At 38.3% G+C, this 13,392-nt stretch overlaps 1 protein-coding gene across 1 annotated transcript in view; it reads right to left on the bottom strand.

Moving 5' to 3' along the window:
* Nucleotides 1-13,001, bottom strand: part of LOC139758266 (glutamate receptor ionotropic, kainate 4-like) — a 17,839-nt gene extending 4,838 nt beyond the window's left edge. The window contains exons 1-5 of the mRNA XM_071679477.1: nucleotides 12,878-13,001; nucleotides 6,577-6,742; nucleotides 4,282-4,523; nucleotides 1,345-1,529; nucleotides 909-1,139 (exon numbers count right to left, since the gene is read on the bottom strand). Of these exons, the coding sequence (XP_071535578.1) occupies nucleotides 909-1,139; nucleotides 1,345-1,529; nucleotides 4,282-4,523; nucleotides 6,577-6,742; nucleotides 12,878-13,001 (948 nt within the window). The remainder of the gene's footprint in view (nucleotides 1-908; nucleotides 1,140-1,344; nucleotides 1,530-4,281; nucleotides 4,524-6,576; nucleotides 6,743-12,877) is intronic.
* Between the last annotated feature and the right edge of the window lie 391 nt (nucleotides 13,002-13,392).

The raw sequence follows: 13,392 nt of genomic DNA, 5'->3' as shown, positions 1-13,392 counted from the left end.
CGTTTCTGCTGAAGACATTGACTCAAAATTAAAGTTTAGTAAAATTGCAACAGCAACATAACGCGAAGAAAAACATTAATCTGTCATGGGAAAATAGAATAAAAAGTGTCCTCGTAGATAAATCTGCTTCGCGTTGGCAGTGTTGTGGTCGGCGTTTAGAAGTTTCAGAAAAGAATGGAGGTCGTTTTGTGATTAAGGACATTTTGAATAATGTATACATATTCTTATTGATAATATGAAGATGTAAATGAGTACGAATAATTAAACGAAAGATGATGAGAATAGCCCAGATAGTTTACAACATGGGTGGCTGTTGATAATTTGCCATAAATCATTAAGAATGGAAAATGTGAGAGCTTCCATTACACCATTTCCTTTATAGGAGGATTTTAGCCGTTCCTTTTTTCATGAATGTTCATATCCGTCTAAGGAGAAGTAATGATAATGATTGATTTACTTAATTTGTCATACAGCAAATATGTTGAGCTAAGAAACGTATTGTTTTTTGAGGTTCTAAGCAACAAAATTGATTCCATGAAATAGTGCAGAAAGCTCTGATAAGAAATATCCAACTGGTTTATCTGATAGTGGTCGAGTTAAACTGACTGGTAGAGAAAAAAAAATGATATGTCAAGATATGGTAAAAAAAAAGAAATTTTCACTTATCTTTAAAACTAATACCTGAATAGCAATGATAGAACGAATATATATCCTATCTTTGGTCAGAATGATAAAGAAAGCTTTAGATATGATAACAGAAGTTGGAGACTAGAATAATGATTAACCTAAAAGGTAAAAATCAAGGATGTAAAAACGTAATTGGTGGAAAGATAGCTCTCACGATTTGACTATAAAGTGTCATTGTGGTTTAATCAGTTACATTCATTAATCCTGGCATCATAGCTCACCTGCATTCCATTATAAATTTCCTGTATGTGAGAGTAGGGATGGTACTTGAAGAACAGCATGAGGGCGCCACTTGAGAAACTCGTACCCCAGCCCCAGCCATCACGGGCCAGCACGTCTTGGAAGCTGTTTATCCCAGGCATCTTGTCCTGGACGATAAGGTGCGCCACCAGGGAGGAGCGGTAGGTGTTGGTGAGGATCTCGCACGCCAAAAGCCACAGTCCAACTAACACCTGCAAATATACCAGACATCATCCCACTCCCACACTGCCGTTACTATGGATGCACTCACACACACACACACACACACACACACACACACACACACACACACACACACACACACACACACACACACACACACACACACACACACACACACACTCACACACATACACTCACAAACACACACATGCAATTTTATGCTACACCACTTACCCGGCTACTGAGGTTGACAGGAGGGTTGAAGGTCCATCTCTCCATCAGTGAGCTCCAGCCATACAGGAAGGAGGAGCTGAGCCGCATGCTATGACCACCCACCCTCACTGACCAAGCCTTCTGCATCAGCCACAGGGTGACGCTCCACACGAGAAAACTGACGAAGAGTATCAGCCAGATTCCCTCTGGAAAATGTATCCCGAAAGGTGAGTGATGGAGTAAAGTCCTAGACAACGTGTTATATGAGACTGCAGTCATTTCATTTGTAGGAAGGACATTGCATTGTTCTTCATCTGGCTGAGTGGTCTAGTTGAAGCAAACACAATGTGTTTTACTGACAATTAAGGAAATGTAATTGTTTGGACATTGAAAAAGTCAGGGATGAAAATAACTTTTTAAGGTAAGGAAAGAGATTATTAAAGGTAAGGTACCCGAGTCATGAATCTAGTATTGACTGATGAAATTAGTATAATTATCACACTAACAGGAGTTTGTGTTCCAAGAAGTGAGACCGTGGCATTCAGTCAGGAGATTTATTGTATTCAAAGTCCTAAACCACTACATTTATCACGACTCGACTAGTTAGCTTACCAAAATTAGTGCTTTGCCATCTGCAGCGTTAGAACCTCTTTGTATCAAAGGCTTCACTATTCTGTATTTTAATTTCATCATATTACATGGCTGTTTACAATCAAAGAAACTGGATCTCGACCAGTCAAGTGTAGGTTAGATACGTATATATAGATATTTGCTCACAAGGAATGGTTCAAATGGAACAATCCCGTTATAGGTTTACATATTCTCAAGAACCCTTACAAGTTTGATTAATGTATTTGAACCTTTTTAACTCTGTGTAAAAATGGTACAAAAAATCAAGAAGGAGAAAGCTTCTAGAACAAGATATCTAAGTCGTATAAAGTTACCTCTTTCTCATAGATTTTTGACACTTATTGCCGAGCATAGACGTTTGCAGCGTTAAAATGTTGAAAAACGAAATATTATAAAAGTTGCTTTATTCTTTGACGTATAAGACGCATGAAATTTTACAAACTTTGACATTTTTTTGATATTTCAGTTATCAATTCACATCATATTACGTTTTCAAAAGTCTGTTTAAGGTTACTATATTGTTTCAATTTTCTGTCAGTGTTGACCCAGGGTAATTGGAGGCCAACTGCAGAATAACTGATTGTCGTTCGTTTTAAGAATTGGTGCAACAAGATAGAAGGAAACATGTATATACATACACGTCCACACACGCAAATATACATACCTATACATCTCAATATACACATATATATACACACACAGACACATACATATATACCCATGCACACAATTCACACTGTCTGCCTTTATTCATTCCCATCGCCACCTCGCCACACATGGAATACCATCCCCCTCCCCCCTCATGTGTGCGAGGTAGCGCTAGGAAAAGACAACAAAGGCCCCATTCGTTCACACTCAGTCTCTAGCTGTCAAGCAATAATGCCCGAAACCAGAGCTCCCTTTCCACATCCACATATGTATATATATATATATATATATATATATATATATATATATATATATATATATATATATATATATATATATATATATATATATATATATATATATATATATATATATATATATATATATATATATATATATATATATATATATATATATATATATATATATATATATATATATATATGTATATTTTTTTTATTATTTCTTATTATACTTAATCGCTGTCTCCCACATTAGCGAGGTAGCACAAGGAAACAGACGGAGAATGGCCCAACCCACCCACATACACGTTTATATATAACCATCCACACACACACATATAAAAACCTATACATTACAACGTATACCTACACATATATGGAGATGTACATATTCATAGTTGCTACCGTCATCCATTCCCATCACCACCCCGCCACACATGAAATAGCATTCCCCCCGGCATGCATGCGCTAGGAAAAGACAAAAAAGGCCACATTCATTTACACAGTCTCTAGCTGTCATGTGTAATGCACCCAAACCACAGCTCACTTTCCACATCCAGGTCTCAAAAAACTTTCCATGGTTTACCCCACATGCTTCAAATGCCCTAGTTCAATCCACTGACAGCATGTCCACCCTGGTATACCATATCGTTCCAATTCACTCGCACATCTTTCACCCTCCTTTGTGTTCAGGCCCTGATCGCTCAAAATCTTTCTCACTCCATCCTTCCACCTCCAATTTGGTTTATCGCTTCTCCTCCTTCCCTCTACCTCTGACACATATATCCTTTTTGTCAATCTTGTCTCACTTATTCTCTCCATTTGACCAAACCATTTCAACACACCCTCTTGTGCTCTCTCAACCACACTTTTTTTTATTACACACGTCTCTCTTACCCTTTCATTACTTACTCAGTCAAACCACCTCACACCACATATTGTCCTCATACATCTTAATTTCAACACATCCACCCTCCTCTGCACAATCCTAATATATATATTTCATACTATTTTTTAGCTATTTCTTTTATGCACAAATAAAGAATCTTGAACGTAAGATTCCTTCATGAATCTATTTGTTCATTAGCCTCCTATAACCCAAGCTGTTCTTAGACTTGGAAAAGGCTTTGCTAAACAGCAGTATCTTTGCCGGATACATTAATTTTTGGCTTGTATGATCACCATCCCAAGAGCCTTATGGGAAAAAAAATCAAAACGTACAAATTCAGAAGTCGGAAATACCTATGAAAGGCTCAGATAACGAAAGGCAAGTTCAGATTCTGGTGACTCTGTTTAGAGATAGGAAATGTGGCAGTTCAAATGCTCTGTTTAAGGAAAGATAATGAAGCACATCTTCCGCGTTGAACATATATTCTTTGGCGATGATAAGCCAAAGCCCCAGTTTAAGCCGTACGAAGAATAAGAAGCTACGTAATACTTGTGAACGGTCTGATGATGGCCAGATGTTGTGGCAGAAGTCCCGGCTTCAGGGAAAATATAGCAATACTTTCCCGGACGTAAGGGATGGAGAAATCTAGGACCTTCAGTCTGGTTGGTGTTAGGTTGAGGTCGAAGCCGAAGTCGGCCCGCTGGTGCTGGAGGAACCCTACTATCCCCGTCCAGTTGCCGTTCCCTGAGTCGACCCCCCAGAGACCATCCCATGGCTCCCGCACCTCATATCTGTGAAGGATACACTCACGTCATGCATTCTAGGGATACGCTCAAAGGTCTTGGTAGAAATATACAAATCTGAAAGAAGAGATAATACTGTGCCTTCGCATAGAGATGTACCACAGATGGCTGACACTCCACAACAATCCTAATCTCATACGTTAGCCTCACTGTCTGTCATTCATCTATTTGCTATCAACTTAAAAGTTTCGATGACTAGATGAATGAAGCGGTGATGTATCTTTTCGTCGAAATGGTAAAGTCTTTTGATCTGACCTCATTTCCGATATGATAGTCAGACTCTGCCTGATGTCTTTTCCAAGCTGTTTATCTCTATTTCTTCTTTACCAGCATCAAAGGAAAATGTATAGGAACGTCTGTTTTTATTTTTCATCGTAAACTGTGGTCTGGTGACACTACCCTCCATGGACAGGTTGATACATGACAGTGTTACTACACTGAAATATGTGCGACACCTTAACATTCTTTAGTCTCTCTGTCCAAAAAGGAGTCGAAATATAATGTGTACTGTGATTCCATCTGTGAAAAAATTCTTTTCTGCTTACAGTCTTTCACTCCAATTCTCAATTACCTTCCTGTATAATCCCTTGCACCCTCCTCTTGATCTCCTGCCACTTTCTTTTGTATATCTCTCAAGCAGTTTCACTCCTTCCCTCTAAGTATCTCCCATACACCTATCTTTTCCCTATTACCATCATAGTTACTTCATCATCCCTCCACTTACTACTCTTTTTCACCTGCCCATCACCCACCTTTCGCTTGACACACACCTCTCTCGAGCATGCCAGAACTATATCCAGGACACATTATTCTAGAACTCTTTTACCTACAATAATCAACATATTCCCACATCTCATCCATCATCAGAAGTGCCACCCGCTCCTTTACTCTCTCCCTCACACTAACTCCAGACTATTCCCTCGAACATTCCTACACCAATCTTTGCACATCCCCCTGAGCTTAATTGTACTTATAGCTAAAGCTTTCACATTCTCTCCACATGTAGTGCCTGTATCTCCCTTCTTCTCATCCTGGTTACAACGACCCACATTCAGAAATCCCAGTATTTGTGTGTGTGTGTGTGTGTGTGTGTGTGTGTGTGTGTGTGTGTGTGTGTGTGTGTGTGTGTGTGTGTGTGTGTGTGTGTGTGTGTGTGTGTGTGTGTGTGTGTGTGTGTGTAGTTACTTTCTCATAGTTTCCTATCTGCACTAATCAAGGAGGAAGTTTTATACGCATGTGGCCATTTTCTATTATCATACACTTGAAATTCACATATGCTGTCTGCATTGACCACGTTCTCTGTCATTCTATTTAATTCATCCACTATTCTAATCCTGTAAAAGAATTTCCTTGCTTTCTTTTTGATAAGTATCTTCCTTAACTTCATGTTATATCCTCTGGTTTCTGGTTGCTCCAGCCCTGCATCTTTCGAAAAACTGTTCACTGTCGATGTCGTCAACCAGTTTTAAAGACTTAAAGGCTGTGATCAGGTCACCCCTTTCACTCTTCTCTTTTCTAAGATGGGCAAATCTAAAGCCTCTGTTGCCTGTAACTTATCTCTATTAAATCTGGTAACATCTTTATTGTCCTCCTATGAATCTTCTCTATTAGCTCTTAGTGCTTTATTTGGTGTAGTGATCAAATAGGTGAAACATATTCTAGGTTTTGCCTTATGTAAGGGATGAACAGCCTACTAAACATTTCTTTGTCTACATAGCTCAAGGTTATTTTGATATTTGCCTGCAGACAATTTGTCTCCTTAACTATTCTCCTGATATGAGTCACTCTCGACAGGTTAGGAACGATTTCATCTCCAAAGTCCCTCTCACACACAGAGTCCTAAAGCTTATTCCCTTCTGGATAATGATCATACTGAGTCTCTCTCTCTCTCTCTCTCTCTCTCTCTCTCTCTCTCTCTCTCTCTCTCTCTCTCTCTCTCTCTCTCTCTCTCTCTCTCTCTCTCTCTCTCTCTCTCTCTCTCTCTCTCTCTCTCTCTCTCTCTCTCTCTCTCTCTATCTATCCATCAATATATCTCACTCACGTGAAGTTGGCGTGGGCGGTGAAGCTGTTCATCATTCTGATGTCAACGGAGTCCAATGGGGTGTAAGTGGTACCCAGTTCTTCACTATTCCGCTTGAAGTCCGAGATAGGGAAGAAAGGAATAGCCAAGATCTGGAATTTGTGACCCATGAAGTCCTCGGGATCTTCTGAAAATTCCAGTTCTGTTAATCATATGATCCCCTAAAATCTTATAATCTGGTATACTATATCTTTTCAAACTCACAAACCACTGGACACTTCTGTAAGAACGACAGAGGTGTCGTTTCTCTGTTTACAATTTTTTCCTGCGATATATTGCAAGTTACTATCATGAAAGGATTTCTTTTTATTGAATATATTCATTATTTTGTTTATCATACTTTGTCGCTGTCTACCGCGTTAGAAAGGTAGCGCAAAGAAACAGACGAAAGAATGACCCAGCCCACTCACATACACATGTATATACATACACGTCCACACACGCACATATACATACCTATACAACTCAACGTATAAATATGCATATATACACACACAGACATACACATATATACATATGTACATAATTCACACTGTCTGCCCTTATTCATTCCCGTCGCCACCCCGCGACACATGAAATAACCCCCAGATCCATAAATGCTACATACAAAACCATTTGCTTTTCTAAGTACTTCTCACATACATTCTTCAAAGCAAACACTATATCCACACATCCTCTGCCACTTCTGAAACCACATTGCTCTTCCCCAATCTGATGCTCTGTACATGCCTTCACCCTCTCAATTAATACCTTCCCATATAATTTCCAAGCAATACTCAACAAACTTATACCTCTGCAATTTGAGCACTCACTTTTGTACCCTCTGCTTTTGCACAATGGCATTATGCAGGCATTCCGCCAAACCTCAGGAACCTAACCATGAGTCATACATACATTGAATAGCCTTACGAACCAGTCAACAATACAGTCACCCCCTATTTAATTGAATTCCAATGCAATACCATCCAAACCCAACACCTTGCCTGTTTTCATCTTCCGCAAAGCAATTACTACCTCTTCTCTGTTTACCAAATCATTCTCCCTAAACCTCTCACTTCGCACACCACCTTGACCAAAACGCCCTATATCTGCTACTTTATCGTCAAACACATTCAAAAAACCTTAAAAATACTCACCCCATCTCATTGTCACATCATCACTACTTGTTATCACCTCCCCATTAGCCCCCTTCACTGATGTTCCCATTTGTTCCCTTGTCATACGTACGCCCTTTATTTCCTTCTTTCCAGAACAATTTTATTCTTGCTAAAATTTAATGATACTCTCTCACCCCAACTCTCATTTGCCCTCTTTTTCACCTCTTGCACCTTTCTCTTGACCTCCTGCCTCTTTCTTTTATACATCTCCCAGTAATTTGCATTTTTCCCAGCACAAATCGTCCAAATGCCTCTCTCTTCTCTTTCACTAATAATCTTACTTCTTTATCCCACCACTCACTACCCTTTCTAATGTGCCCACCTCCCACGCTTCTCATGCCACAAGCATCTTTTGTACAAGCCATCACTGCTTCCCTAAATACATCCCATTCCTCCCCCACTTTCCCTTACGTCCTTTGTTCTCACCTTTTTCCATTCTGTACTCTGTTATTCCTTGTGCTTCCTCACACAATTCTCCTTCCCAAGCTCAATTACTCTCACCCCTCTCTTTACCCCAACACTCTCTCTTCTTTTCTAAAAACCTTTACATATCTTCACCTTCGCCTCCAGAAGATAATGATCAGACATCCCTCCAGTTGCACCTCTCAGCACATTAACATCCAAAACTCTCTCTTTCGCGCGCCTATCAATTAACACGTAATCCAATAACGCTCTCTGACCATCTCTCCTACTTACATACGTATACTTGTGTATATCTCTCTTTTAAAACCAGGTATTCACAACCACCAGTTCTTTTTCTGCACATAAATCTACAAGCTCTTCATCATTTCCATATACAACACTGAACACGTTCTTTTTCAGCACATAAATCTACAAACTCTTCATCATTTCCATATACAACACTGAACACCCCATGTGCACCAATTATTCCCTCAACTGTCACATTAGTCACCTTTGTATTCAAATCACCCGTCAATAAAACCCGGTCTCGTGCATCAAAACTGCTAACACGCTCACTCAGCTGTTCCTAAAACACTTGCCTTTCATGATCTTCCTTCTCATGCCCAGGTGCAAATGCACCATTAAACACCCATCTCTCTCCATCCACTTTCACTTTTTCAAATATCAATCAAGAGTTTACTTTCTTACACTCTATCACATACTCCCACCACTCCTGTTTCAGGAGTAGTGCTACTCCTACCGTTACTCTTGTCCTCTCATTAACCCCTGACTTTGCTCCCAAGACATTCCCAAACCACTCTTCCTCTTTACCCTTGAGCTTCGTTTCACTCAGAGCCAAAACATACAGGTTCCTCTCCTCAAATATACTACCTATCTCTCTTTTTTTCTTTTATATATATCTTTCTTAGGTTTCTCTCTTCATTTTCAAGCTATGTCCCTTGGTTTTCTCTCCCTACATCTCTCAAATGAGTATTCATTTTCTGCGTCATCAATTTTTTCTAAAAACTTAAAGGCTGTGATCAGGTCATTCTTCACCTTCTCTCTTTCAAGGTGTGCAAGTTTATGGTTTTAGCCTTTCCATATAACGCAGCTCTCTAAATTCTAAGACCGTCTTTATTATTGTCGTATTGGATCTCTTTTGGTATAATTTTGTTTCATCAGATGTCGTAACCAAACTTAAAAAGAATATTCTTGTTTGTCCTTGTGCACGATGTGAACAGCTTGTTGAGTGATTCTCTATCTATGAACCTGAATATAGGATACAGTTGGTGTTCTCAACTATTCTCGTAATGGCACTCTGACGATAGGTTATGGAACGATGTCGACTCCCAAGACGCTCTTGCAGACATATTCCTGCAGCTTATTTCCTGCTGTATGATAATGGTATCAAGGCCTCTTTCGCTGTGACCCTTTCCTACTTTACTGTACATTTACTGGGGCCGAACTTCATTAACCATGCATGAGACCCACTTTGAAGTCTCACAGGGTCCCTTTGTAAAAACTTTCAATCCTCCGAGCTCTTCAACTCCCTCGTGTCCTTTATATCATAAGCAAACATATTCAGGTGGGAAACCATATCCTCTGGCAATTCATTCAAATATTCAGATCAAAGAGAGTAGGGGTCCCAGAAGTGAGCCCTGTGGCACTTTGCTGATGATCTCAGCCCATTTTGTAAAGGCTTCTTTGATATGGTTTCTTTCTTTTCTTCCGCTTAGATAGTCTTCTATCCACTGAGTGGATCTCCCTCTTGTTATAACCCAGTGATTTATTTTTTTTGATCAGCCTTCCATGAAGTATGGTGTCAGGTGTTACTTGGCAATCCAGACAAAAACCTTACACCCAATCTTCCCTTATGTCTAACACAGAGCTCAGTCTCTCTTAGGATTCTAAGTTTCTTTTTTATTACGCAAAATTTTTCCCCAACGATATGCCGTCTCTTCCTTAGGTATTATCTACTCTGTATAAGGTCATCTATTTCATTTCGTATTTTCATTTATTGGGTAACTTTCGCAACACACTTATCAATGAAAAGAAGCAAAACTCCAGTGGCAGTTTTCGGTAAAAGGTTTGCCTTTATATATATATATATATATATATATATATATATATATATGTTATCCCTGGGGTTAGGGGAGAAAGAATACTTCCCACGTATTCCCTGCGTGTCGTAGAAGGCGACTAAAAGGGGAGGGAGCGGGGGACTGGAAATCCTCCCCTTTTGTTTTTTTTAATTTTCCAAAAGAAGGAACAGAGAAGGGGGCTAGATGAGGATATTCCCTCAAAGGCCCAGTCCTCTGTTCTAAACGCTACCTCGCTAACGCGGGAAATGGCGTATAGTATGAAAAAAAAAAATATATACATATATATATATATATATATATATATATATACATATATATATATATATATATATATATATATATATATATATATATATATATATATATATATATATATATATATATATATATATATATATATATATATATATATATATATATATATATGATTTCTATTTATATGCATTTTTGCAAGTAGTCATATTTTCAATAAAAGTATTGAAACCTGTGAAGTAGCTTACAGATTATTCATGGTACCAATACTGGACACTACCTAGGAACAGGTCACGAGTGTTCTGCTCAGCCAATGTTAGGTTCCATTGACGAAGTGGCTGGACGTCCATTTCGCCGTTGTCACAGTAGAGACAACGTCGGTATACTTTTACCCTTTCACTCCAGCCTGAGGAAGAAAAGAATCGTGAGTGTGAACCATATATATATATATATATATATATATATATATATATATATATATATATATATATATATATATATATATATATATATATATATATATATATATATATATATATATATATATATATATATTTATATATATATATACTATGCTATGGGAAATAACTAATAGGAAATAACTAATCGAATACCCTTCGTCTCACATTGGTGAGCAACGGGGTCTACACCGGTTATTTCCTAACAGGCGCACATAGCCAGCAGATAGCATTCTACCCAACCTAACTGTACAACGCGGAGGTATATGAATACCGAATAAAGTGGATTCAAAGGCCAGATTTCTCCAGTTACCGTCCAGGTTTTTGTAACTGCCTAGACTTTGCTGGGGGTTAGAAATGTGAACCCTTAATTTTAAAGATCGCAAGATATTATTGGCTGCACTCAGGAATTCCATATACATCAAAGGGAAATTTCTGATCATTGAATCTGGACCCACCCAAGCTTCATCTGACAGATAAAACTGATGTGCTCTTGAAAAATTAAATTATTCCTTATCTTCCCCTTTACTTTATTTCGTCAGATGAAAATGTTTTCCTCTTTTTATTGGAAAAGAGCAATCTAAATCATTTAATTGGACTTGATCTGATGTAAAATTCCTATTGGTTAAGAAGCATGTAAAAGGTTAGTAGATACTTGTAATCCTGTATCCACTATATCTGAAAACTATTGTTAAACTTTAAAGCCAGGTTGGTTAGGACAAGATGATCCTTTCATGATTACCAAGTTCTGTAAAGTGTAAGAAGTGTTAACTTAACCTGGTTATCCTCCTGTATTCTGCCCACAAAATTAGGATTACTTACAAGAGAGGCTGCAAAAGCCATGCAGAAATGCTATCATATTAAAGTATTTTAGGCAGTTGTATTTTCCATCTTGACATCTACAGCAGTCATATCAAAATGAAAATATTTATTTCAGAATGTCAAAGACAAGCAACAAAAGTTATGTAGGCAAAAATATTCTTGGAATATATAATCCTCCATACCGAGATCTAATACATTTTTGTGCTCGTGATCAGTCATCTCTGGAAATATCAGGAGCTTCATTATCCAGATTTGATAAATACATGCATAGATTTTTTGTTTTTATTTTTTAGCTCGTGCTCTACAGCTGTTATTGTATGGACAGTATTGTGGTTGGGGTTATTCAAAATAGATTAGAAACTCTGAGTATAATGATTGCTTAACACATAAAGAAATGGGTGCTTTGAAAGATTGAGCAGCATTGAAAAAAGTAAAGATGTAAATGAAGAATTGAAGATTTACTCATGCATTGAAGAGATTATTTTTCATGACATGTATTTATTTTCTTGCTGAAGCAAAAATTGGGAAAAGCGTTCAGATAACTAGGATATTCACACGCAAGGCAATTTTTCATTAAAAATATTAACGTAGAGTATTGGAGTCTTTTATCCATAATCAAAATATTTGAAATGCCATTGTAAATCTTATCAAAGTTCAAAATATGGCAGCTACCACACTGCAGTGTTCATTGTTTATGAATTAGAGGCAAAGGAGACAATTCAGTGTTACAAGATAATGGACCAAAAATGGGAACGTAAGAAGAAAGAATACTTCTCACGTATTCCCTGCGTGTCACAGAAGGCGACTAAAAAGGGAAGGGAGCGGGGGGCTGGAAACCCTCCCCTCTCGTTTTTAATTTTCCAAAAGAAAGAACAGAGGAGGGGGCCAATTGAGGATATTCCCTCAAAGGCTCAGTCCTCTGTTCTTAACGCTACCTCGCTAACTCGGGAAATGGCGAATAGTATGCCATTCACGACTCGCTTGGGCGCAGACTTCTCTCACATGGCAGCACCACCCTCTTATGAAGGATAATATAGGCAGAAACGTATGATCTTTTGTCTATCCTTACCTTTCTTGCAGGTCCTTATATTGATCTTTGTGTTCGGGTTGCTGAGTTTCTCGTAAACGTGAAGAGCAAAATAAAGGATGTGTTTGGCGTTGTGGAGACTAGGATGGTGAAGAAAAGCCTCCATTCTTGTCGTTGGACCCACTATCACTACGCGTGTCTCTGGCCACAGTAGTATCTCAGACATTTCAAGAAACCTAAGGAATTATCATCCTCCAATAAACGATGTGACATCAAAGACAATACTCATTTTCTTTTAGTATTCCATAAACGTTATTTATCAAACATATATTGAGCATGCTTCTATGTCTTTGAGAGTAAACTAATTTTTCATATCTTATTGATTTCATCGTGTGGTAACCATAGTATTCTTGAGAAGATACTTAAGGAAGCAATATCCAAGATGAAAAGAATGAAGAGGTGAAGAGGATATAGAGTGAGTACTTTGATGGACATGTTGAATGAGTTTGACGATAGGGTGGTAGATGTAGGGCGTTATTGCCGGACAGGTATACGAA

This window comes from Panulirus ornatus, chromosome 30, assembly GCF_036320965.1.
Source record: "Panulirus ornatus isolate Po-2019 chromosome 30, ASM3632096v1, whole genome shotgun sequence".
In the NCBI taxonomy this organism is placed as follows: Eukaryota; Metazoa; Arthropoda; class Malacostraca; order Decapoda; family Palinuridae; genus Panulirus; species Panulirus ornatus.
This window is presented reverse-complemented; position numbering and strand designations above follow the sequence as displayed.